Source organism: Orbicella faveolata, unplaced genomic scaffold (assembly GCF_042242905.1).
Source record: "Orbicella faveolata isolate gen_17 unplaced genomic scaffold, um_ofav_v1 contig_34, whole genome shotgun sequence".
Taxonomy (NCBI): Eukaryota; Metazoa; Cnidaria; class Anthozoa; order Scleractinia; family Merulinidae; genus Orbicella; species Orbicella faveolata.
Genome location: NW_028301563.1, coordinates 7,290,001 through 7,300,000, shown reverse-complemented (window position 1 = coordinate 7,300,000; position 10,000 = coordinate 7,290,001). Strand labels below are relative to the sequence as shown.

Genomic DNA, 10,000 nt, shown 5'->3' with positions numbered 1-10,000 from the left:
CGCAAAGTTAAAAATTTCATAGTTGCTTACTTCGGCGCCGCGATAGTAGTAAAGCTGGTCGTCCTTCAGATCCCTGTCATGCTCCAAGTGAGTGGAGTTATTCAGCTCACATTCATGTGTTCCTTCAGGATCTTTGTTCCTAATATTAAGACTGACACAGTTTGCATCCAGGTAGCAACAGTATTCACACTCGTCCAAGTCATTGACAATCATAGTTTTTATCCAGTGGTTCACTAAACGTTTCTCAGCATAGAAATAGTAGGCTGGAAAGTACAGCTCACGTCCTCCATCTGAAAAAAATATAAACATGTTTATCTGAAGAGCTTATAATAAATAGACGAAAATTTAAAACAGGCTTTTAAAGTCTGAAACAAAAATCAATAGGCAAACATTTTAAAAAGAACAGACTTATTGAGGAATGAGTGATGAGGGGATATTTACATAGTATCTTTTATAAACATGCAGTATATCTTTATTTCGATTTACTCTGATCTCCACGCACAAGATTAATTTTTCGCCAGACCTTTGTCTAAACAAATCGGTGAAACTATAATTTCTAAATGGTTCGTTATTGTTGTGATACCAATTGTGAAATAACTTTCTGAAAGGGGAGTTAAAAGTGTAGTCGTAATTTTCTCTCCCGCTTGCTAAGTCTTGTAAGGATCCGAGATAACTGCATGATGTATTTCAGAGTTTACCTTTCAGTGTCATCGCTTTTTATGAAGAATTTATGACAAAATCTGATAGTAAATCGAGAAATTTCAGTTTCTAGTGGACCAGAATAATTTTTAGGTACTTTTCAGTCCCTTTTACTTTTTCTTAAAGCCACAGATAGTATTAAATAGTTGCCTTGAGTAACATTGGGAATATTTTATTTGTAAAAACTAGAGAAAATAAAGTTCAAAGTTCAAAGAAATAGTGCAAACGCAGGTAAAATTTTATCATAAGTTTCATTTCATCAGTACTTTCAAGTGTTTTTTCGATATGTGCTGTTGTTAGAAATCATTTATTTTTCAGAAGAATTTTAAATTAGTCAAACAGAAGTTTGCAACACGATGTAAATAATCTCAGTACAAAGTGTCTGTCCACATGCTACTCGTACCTCAGGTGAATTCCGAAGGTACGACGCTGATGGTTAAATCGTTTACTTAGTGTTTGGATGAAATTGCAAACTACAAATATTTTGAAGACTGGACACCTCGAAGCGTAATTTAGTGAAAATTAGCGAAGAACGTAAAAAGGTCTAAAACTTAAAATCGATTTTTAAAGTGCGAGTGACGGCCGGTTTGTTTTTTAATCTTTCCCTTGCCCATATCAAACGTAAATTCTCCTCTGTAAGCATCGCATATTTCTCAGTTACTGTCTTGTGAGAATTTGGTGGTATATCAATATGATATCCACGTTGTTTTTGCCACCTGTCTATTCGGACAGCCTATTAATATTCTAACAATAGAGAGTGCTGATCAAGCTTTTCAAATTTAGTTAAAAAAATTAATAGTTGTGGAACCCGAAATTTCGCTCTACTGCAGAAGAAGGAGCCGTCTCCTTGAAATATTAGCTTTTGTGGACTGATACGTCAGATCAATTCTTATGGAAAATTTCCTTGCTACAGGACCGAAATTAGATTGCCTTAAATTTGGAAATGACTAATTAATACGAGACACGACGTCTACGTTGGATTTACATCATCATCGGTTTTAATCTTTGGCAAGTTTTTACAAAATAATTTCCATTTAATTCCATAACAATTTTACTATTGCGTCTAGACCCCGGCAAACTTCTCTTTAGAATCTGCGGTTAAACAACTTCTGCTCAGAGTATTGTTATTTCAAATTAGCGGTGGGTAATGATGAGAATCCCGACAATTTTAGTCGTTACACTGTGGGTGTAAAATAGGATAAAATTCTGTATTCCTATCGAGTTTTTTTTTTTTTTTTTAATGCATTTTTCTGATACTTTCACGAGTGTTTCTGTAACTTGGTCCTGAACCACAGAAACAATTTGGAACATTATCACTATCTGGGCCAAGTCCTCTTTATTAAAACTTTCGTGAAATCACCAAAAAATGCTTTACGTTATATATCTAGTTTCAAGTTTCCTTGGGCGCTTATCACTCCTTAAATTAAGCACTTTAAGACTCTTTCGGTTGCGCACTTTAACACTCCTCAACTTACGCACTTTCAGACTCCTTCAATTGCGCACTTTAACACTCCTTGAATTTCGCACTTTAAGACTCCCTAAATAGCACACCTCAAGACTCCTTAAATTTCGCACTTTAAGACTCCTTAAATAGCACACTTCGAGACTCCTAAACTTGAGACTCCTGAAATTGCGCATTTTAAAACTCCTCGAATTGCGCACTTTAAGATTCCTTAAATTGCGCGTTTCAGCCTCCTTAAATTGTGCCCTTTAAGACTCCTGACATTGCGCACTTTAAGACTCCTGAAATTTCGCATTTTAAGACTCCTGAAATTACGCATTTTAAGACGCCTTAAATTGTGCACTTTAGGACTCCTTAACTTGCGCTCTTTAAGACTCCTTAAATAGTGCATTTTAAGACTCCTTGAATTGCGCACTTTAAGACTGTTTAAATAGCGCACTTTAAGACTTCTTAAGTTACGCACTTTAAGATTACTTAAACAGCGCATTTTAAGACTCCTTAAATAGCACGATTTAAGACTCCTTAAATTGTGCAGTTTAAGGCTTCTTATGTTACGCACATTAAGACTCCTGAAATCGCGCAATTTAAGACTCCTAAAATTGCGCAATTTAAGACTCCTTAATTTGCGCAATTAAACACTTCTTAAATTACGCACTTTAAGACTCCTAAAATTGCGCACTTTAACACAACTTAAATAGCGCACTTAAAGCCTCTTTGAATGGCGCACTTTAAGACTTCTTAAATTGCGCACTTTAAGACTCCTTTAATAGCGCACTTTAAGACTCCTTAAATTGTGCACTTTAAAGCTCCTTAAATTACGCACATTAAGGCTTTTGAAATTTCGCAATTTAAGGCTCCTTAATTTGTGCAATTAAAAACTTCTTAAATTGCGCACTTTAAGACTCTTAAAATTGTGCACTTTAACAATCCTTAAATTGCGCATTTAAGACTCCTTAAATTATGCACAATAAGACTCCTTAAATCGCACACCATAACACTCCTTAAATTGCGCGCTTTAACACTCCTTGAATTTCCTCTTGTTATAATACATATTCAAGCAACTGACTATTACCCGCTGCACGATCTTGAATTCACGTTAATTTATAGTATGTTTTAAATTCCTTTTCCTCGGGAAAAAAATGCAAGAAAATGAAGAAAAATCAAAATATGAATTCGCTTTACTCGTGCCATCACGATGTCAACAGCACTTTCTCGGGTTGTGTGTTTGTATCGCATTATACAAGGAAGGCTTGTACATGAACGAACACCAAACCGAACAAATAAATATCAGATCAGAGTTCTCTTGTCTGCTCAAAAATTTGCCTGGCTTGTGGGTGGTTTTTGAGAAACAGCAGCAACTTCCTCTGAGATCTTTGTGAGTTTCGATCAACAGGCAAAAATAATGCAGAGTTGATTATTCTACTCGCGCTGGGAAACGGACTGTTTTAATGAAAAGCATGAGCCGTATATACATGTATCACAAAGTAAAATCACGTTAAAACACAAGATAAGAAAATTGAAGTAATTTGAATTTGGTAAACATGGCTGATGCACGTATCTTATACATGATATGGTATTCAGATGACGCACGTATCTCATACAGGATATTGTTTATTAGACTTAAAAAGATCGAATGACTGTCCAAGGATTTACAGTAAGCACCTCCAGTTTACTGTTAGACACATTTTCCAATGAAGAGGAAAATGCTCAGCATTAACCTTTAATCAAATAAAAATGGTTTCTTCAAACTGTTGTCATTTGCGTTTTCATGTATTAGAGGTAAAGCTAGTTTAAGATTTGTCTCACTTCCTCGTTTTAAATGCTGACAATGCGGCACTTTTTGGAATTATTTAACTGTTTATGAAGACAAACGCGTGTAGCATTCTATCACATCGCTTCCAAATCTACGGCTAATCAGAGATCATCAGCGAATGTCTTGGTTCCCGATTCAACCGGTGGACTACAGACTAACCCTCGATCACAAAGAGAAGTAGATAGGCTTGCTTACATATCACTTAATTTTCAAAAGACTATTGTGACAATATCAGTTTATGCTACGCTTGATTTTCTCTATTCTCGTCATACGTCCGCGCTTGCCAGGATTAATGCGGTACAGAGAGATACGGCACTGACTCAGCGTAAGACAGAATGGAAACAATCTGATGCCTATTCGAACATATTAGTCTAAGTATAATTTCCGACTAAAGATTCGTTTCCCAAATTATCAAGAATCCTTTAACAGCAATCTTTAACCAAACTGGGGAACGCTGACTTAGAAATTAAGATAGCATCTATGAAATACAAAGCAGGTAAAGAGGAAATTTTTTAAACTCACCCTGCGCCCGAGTTGGACAAGGGATTACTGAAATCCATGACACGAGAACGAAAAGCAGAGAGAAACTCATTCTTAACCTGCGGCGGATGTCTCCACCTAATAAGTCTCAGATACAAGTCAATACAGTATTGAATAATCACCAGTGATGTCTTGTCGAATTAAGCTCCAGCAAAAGCTAGCAACGACTAATGAAAGATGGCATGATATGGCTTAAAGTTAAAACAGTGCTCAGATAACAGACGTAAACCAATCATGTTAATTATTCGCTTGACAAGAGACTACACTTCACAAAGTACATATAAACTTTCTGCTCTGATTATGCATTTTTAATGAGTAAATAGAATACGGTTCTTTAGTTAATTTATTTACCTGCATGTAGGTTGATTAAATACATTTGAAGGAGAACCACTCTAGTGAAAGTTTGAGTTTGAGTTGTTTTGTTTTGTTTTGTTTTGTTTTGCTTTTTATCGAAATAAAAGGCATGGTTAAGGGCGTTACGCTAATTCACTGTCCTGAAGCGTTGATAGAATAAGTTATCTGCAGTTAAACCTCAGATCAATGAATAAAATAAATATCTCAAATTTCGGTTTTCCTTCTAAGAAATAACATTCTTTCTTAAACTGAACGCAGCGATGATTCAGTTTCATATTTCCGCTATTTAGTCTCGCATCTAGATATTTTATTGTTATACTTTCATTTGTTTGAATGTTATTTTTTTTAAACATCATATGTAGTTTATTGAGACGGTAACCTTCGTTAATGATATCCCTTTTTCATCCCGCGTGTTTCCCCTTAAATTTGTACATTCTACAATGAGAAAGTGTACATGTTGAATACCCAGACATGTGAAAGACTATTGGGAAAGAAAGCTACTCAAGAATCAATAAAGTAAACGACGACAGATTTCCTAATCAGAGTTTACAATTCCTACCAATGCCTTAAAACTTTAAATTTATGCAATTTTGCCCCTTGATATCAAGTTTCTGTTGATAGTTCCAAGACATCACTTGTTCCATTAAAGTAATTGAAAATTATCGCTTGTCTCATGCAAAAGGCTATAATTCCTTCTTCCCAAAAGTCTTTGGAGTCTCCAACAAGCAAAGAACGAGAAAGACAGAGATTTTAAAGTACAAGCACTTTAGATTTACGTGTGTTAATGGAAAAGTGTTCATCATGCGACCAGTTGTTTTTTTGTACAGTTTGACGCCGTCGTGTTTCGAGGAGTTTACATTTCTATTTAAAGACGATTCGCTCAAAAGCTGTTAGAAATACATAATAAAACACGCAACCAAACTTACTAAAGTGCAGTTCTTAGAAGGTCCATTTTCTAAAGGAAATTAACACTCATGTTAATTGAGGTATTTGAAGTTAACGTGACCTAAATTAAGGCGAATTGAGGTAAATACGCAACAGATGTATTTAGTTTGCCCACCATCATGTACGTTAATTAAGCTGACTATTCTGCCAAAGCTAAGAGACATTTTATTTTCGCTTTATGAAAAGTGCGAACCTTGTCTGCTAAATAAACGTTTGTTGAACTTAAATCTGCAATATAATTGAAATATCACCAAATACATTTACAACCCTATCACAAATTCGTTAGAATGGTGACTTAAACTAATCCCGAAATTATCGACATAAAGGCTACTTAGAACTTAATGTTTACAAATACAAGGAAAACAAAGCAGCACATCCTGTGGAGAAGGTTTCTCTTTCGTGAATTTTCAAGCGCTTAATGTAAGGAAGAAGATGTCCAGTGAGTCCATGATATGTACAATGTAGCCTGCTAATCCCGAAATTATGAAAAGCGTTTAATGAACAATTTATGTTTAACATTTGTAAGGAAAATAAAGAAGCTGTTCCAGTAGAGAACCTTTGTTCTCTCTTGAAAGATGAAGAATTTATAAAGTTAGATTAGACGTGTGGAAAACTGAGTGTTCGGCCCATCCTTTATCCTCAGATTGTCGATCAGCTTTGTTTTCTACAAGAAGAACTATGACTTGTATGTATCTTTTTATAGAGCGTTAGCCCTTCAAGTTTCAATAACGATCAGCACAAATTTCTCTACATGATTGAAATACTTATTAAATCATGAGCATTCTGGTTAAGATGTTTTAACTAAAGAAGATGATTACGGTAAAAGTGACATACGTCTGCCTGATATTCAAGCAGTTTCTCCCAACTGCTATATGTGAAAATGTATGTCAGTAAACTACTGAGAACACCACATGGTTGAGTAAAACTATATTTTAAAAAATGCATGTGGGCAAATTTGAAAGAGAGTTATGAAGTTTTAGCTTCACCACGCTTCTCAAAGCTGGGTTTACGTCGATGGGTTTTCAACACCCTAGTGCCAGTTTTATGCTTTTCTACTTGCGTCGAATGGAAGGAAAAAAGCTTTTAGCGATAATAAAACTTTTGTTTTGACGAGCATGCCACATCTTGCAGAAAAGTTCAGTGCAGGCCTCAAGCTCCGTTTAGTTATATAATGTTAATGAGGTTCATGTTGTTCTATATGATGTTATTTTTTAAACAGGAAAGACCAGGAAAACGCCATTCTTCTTTACTTTGAGAAGCCTCTCAAGTAGGCAGCAATTTTTTTTTTACTTCATAGGCACTTTAAAGGCAACGCAGCTTACAAATTTTAGCAAGTAATTTAAGCATGCATGAACATTTGGTTGCTTGCAAGCAAACTTGTGGCTTAGCTCATCTGTTGTTAGGAGACGTTCAAATAAATGGTAAACTTCAGCTAATTTATTGGCAGCTCCTACTCGTCTCAATATATCCGTTCGTTCGTTCATTCGGCGTTCATTCATTTAGAGGAGATGATATTACGGTGGCAAACAAGGTGGGCGTACTGAAGAAACACCGCATACGAAACTTCAAGATCATTTCACGTTTTTTTTTTTTGTTTTGTTTTCTTTTTGCAACGAAAATGTCAGAGAAAATAGCTTACTGGTCTTGAATAACGACCTGCTAAAAATACCCTTAATCACAGCCTTAGGGGCTAATAATTAAAACTTTTTTATAAGTTGCGACTTTTCATACTTATCAAAAGTTAATTTTGAGAAGATATTTAAAACAGTCGCACAGAAGTTTGCAATACCATGTAGATAATCTGGGTACATTGTTTTTTTATTATTTGTTACTCGAACTTCTGGTGCATTCCTTCTTTATACCACATTGGACACTGATGTTGGGACACTGGGCACCTCGAAGTCGTAATTAAGTGATAATTAGCGAAGAACGTAAATTGAAATCGACTTTTGAAGGTGCGAAACGCGGCATGTTTTTTTAATCTATCCGTTCCCGAGATCAAGCGTAAATTCTCATTAGTAATCATCATACATTTCTTAGTAATTGTCCTTGGGAGAATTTGGTGTTACATCAATATGATATCGACCTTGTTCTTGCCACCTGTCTATGCAGGCAGGAAATTAATATTCTGAAAAAAGGTGCCTATTAGCTTTTCAACTTTTGTTTAAAAAATAATAGGTTTGGAGCTCACGTTTTTCCAAGGTTATAGAAAAAGAAGGAACTGTTCCCTCGAATTATTAGCTTCTGTTTGGTCGACTTATAGGGCTGATTATGTATTAAGAAGAAGTTTCGTGCAACAAGACCGGAAATAGCTTGCCAAGGAAATTGTTGATTATACGAGACACGACATCTACGCTAAATCTGCATCATGAACGTATTTCTTTTAGGTACAGTTGTATGTATGGCAAATTTAAACGAGAGTGGGTCTTCATCTTTGGCAGGTTTGGCATTTAATTCGATAATATTTTTACCCTTGCGTCAAGACCTCTTGCGTCAACCTCCGCTGAGAGAGTTACTATTTCAAAATTAGCGGCAGGTAAGCATCACGATCACAGCCATTTTCGTTATTACACTGTAAATAAAAATGTAATAAAACTTGATGTTCCTATTTAGTTTCTTTTTATAGACTTTTTTCTGATACTTTCACGAGCTTATTTTTCGAGTTATTTGTTTCTATCGGATTTGGAAGTAAACCTTACATAAGTACGAGCAGAAAAACCGAACAAGTGAATACTATCACAGATTTCTGTGGCTTGCGCAAACCGGCCTGTATTGCGGGTGGTTTTAAACAAGCGGTAGCAAATTAACTTCCTCTAACATGCAATTTCAATGACAGGCTAAGAAAAGGTAGGGAAGATTATGCTTCTCTTGCTAACAAACCGACTATTTTAATTCAAAGCATGGATTATATACATATGATACAAAGTAAAATTATGTTGACATCACAAGATAAGAAAATTAAAGTAATTATAATTTGATAACTCCAAAAGGTCTAGATAGCAGCAGACATGTAGAGATTTTAAGGAAAACGACCACTTTTTAAAGTTTAAAAGACATGTTTCGACAGAACTTCTGTCATCTTCAGTTGAATGAATGATTACAAAGCAAGTTGAATAATAAGTAGGCAAAAATGCTAATTAAGACAAATAGTAACAACAGAACGTGAAAAGGTGTAAATTAATTTACACCTTTTCACGTTCTGTTGTTATTATTTGTCTTAATTCGCATTTTTGCCTACTTATTATTCAACTTGCTTTGTAATCATTCATTCAACTGAAGATGACAGAAGTTCTGTCAAAACATGTCTTTTAAACTTAAAAAAGTGGTCGTTTTCCTTAAAATCTTTAATTTGATAACTGAATTAATCCAAATTCGACGTTGTTTATAGGATTAAAGTATCGAGTTATTGAACAAGGATTTACAATAGGCACTTCCAGTTAACTGTTGGACACATTTTTCAATGAAGAGCAAAATACTCAGCATCAACCTTTAATCAAGTAAACGCAGCCTTTTTTTAAACTGCTGGTTTAAGATTCGCTGCACTTCCTGCCAAAGGCCACAATTAAACCTGTCAAAGAGCTCGGGTGATCGTTGTTTAAGAAGAGACAAGCTGAATCTGACAGATTACCACCAACTAAGGCAGCTCTGCCCCAAGCCATACTACGAGAGCACACTACCAGTTGATGGTTTGGAACAATGACTGTGTACCTAATCCTGTTTTACCGTCACCACGAGGGTATGGTTGGACAATGGAAATTATGAGTGGATTCCTGTCGTGACAACTCTTTCGCCCGTTCCCGAGGCTATAATACAGCTTGTGAAGTGCAGATGTGCAAAGGAACGATGGCAGCGACGAATCACTATCAGTGCCCCAAAGCAGGGCTCCTATACACGGACCTTTGCAGCTGTTCCGAGGATGATGATGATAGATGTGAGAATCAACAAGGCGAATGAGACGATGATGACAGAGATATTCAGGAAGAAGAAGATGATGACGATGCGTTAAATTAGATATGGTAAGCGTCCTTGGACAAATACTTCGCCAAAGAAAGGTGAAAAATATGGCCATTTTCATTTTCACTACTGCTGTTTTTTAAGTTGTTGCTGTTTTTTGTCTGTTTTAATTATGTAGGTTGCTACCAGTGTAAATTTATCATAAAATGAATGGTTGCTTAGAGCCTCGTTTC

General features: G+C 35.6%; 1 protein-coding gene and 1 long non-coding RNA gene across 2 annotated transcripts in view; one reads left to right on the top strand and one right to left on the bottom strand.

The window, feature by feature from the left end:
- The window catches only part of LOC149104487 (uncharacterized), a 6,133-nt gene extending 1,566 nt beyond the window's left edge, over positions 1 to 4,567 (bottom strand). The window contains exons 1-2 of the mRNA XM_089271234.1: positions 4,497 to 4,567; positions 31 to 290 (exon numbers count right to left, since the gene is read on the bottom strand). Of these exons, the coding sequence (XP_089127360.1) occupies positions 31 to 290; positions 4,497 to 4,566 (330 nt within the window). The 5' untranslated portion in view covers position 4,567. The remainder of the gene's footprint in view (positions 1 to 30; positions 291 to 4,496) is intronic.
- LOC149104480 (uncharacterized) overlaps positions 1 to 10,000 on the top strand; it is a 193,773-nt gene that overhangs the window by 123,165 nt on the left and 60,608 nt on the right. The gene's annotated exons all lie outside the window — the stretch shown is intronic.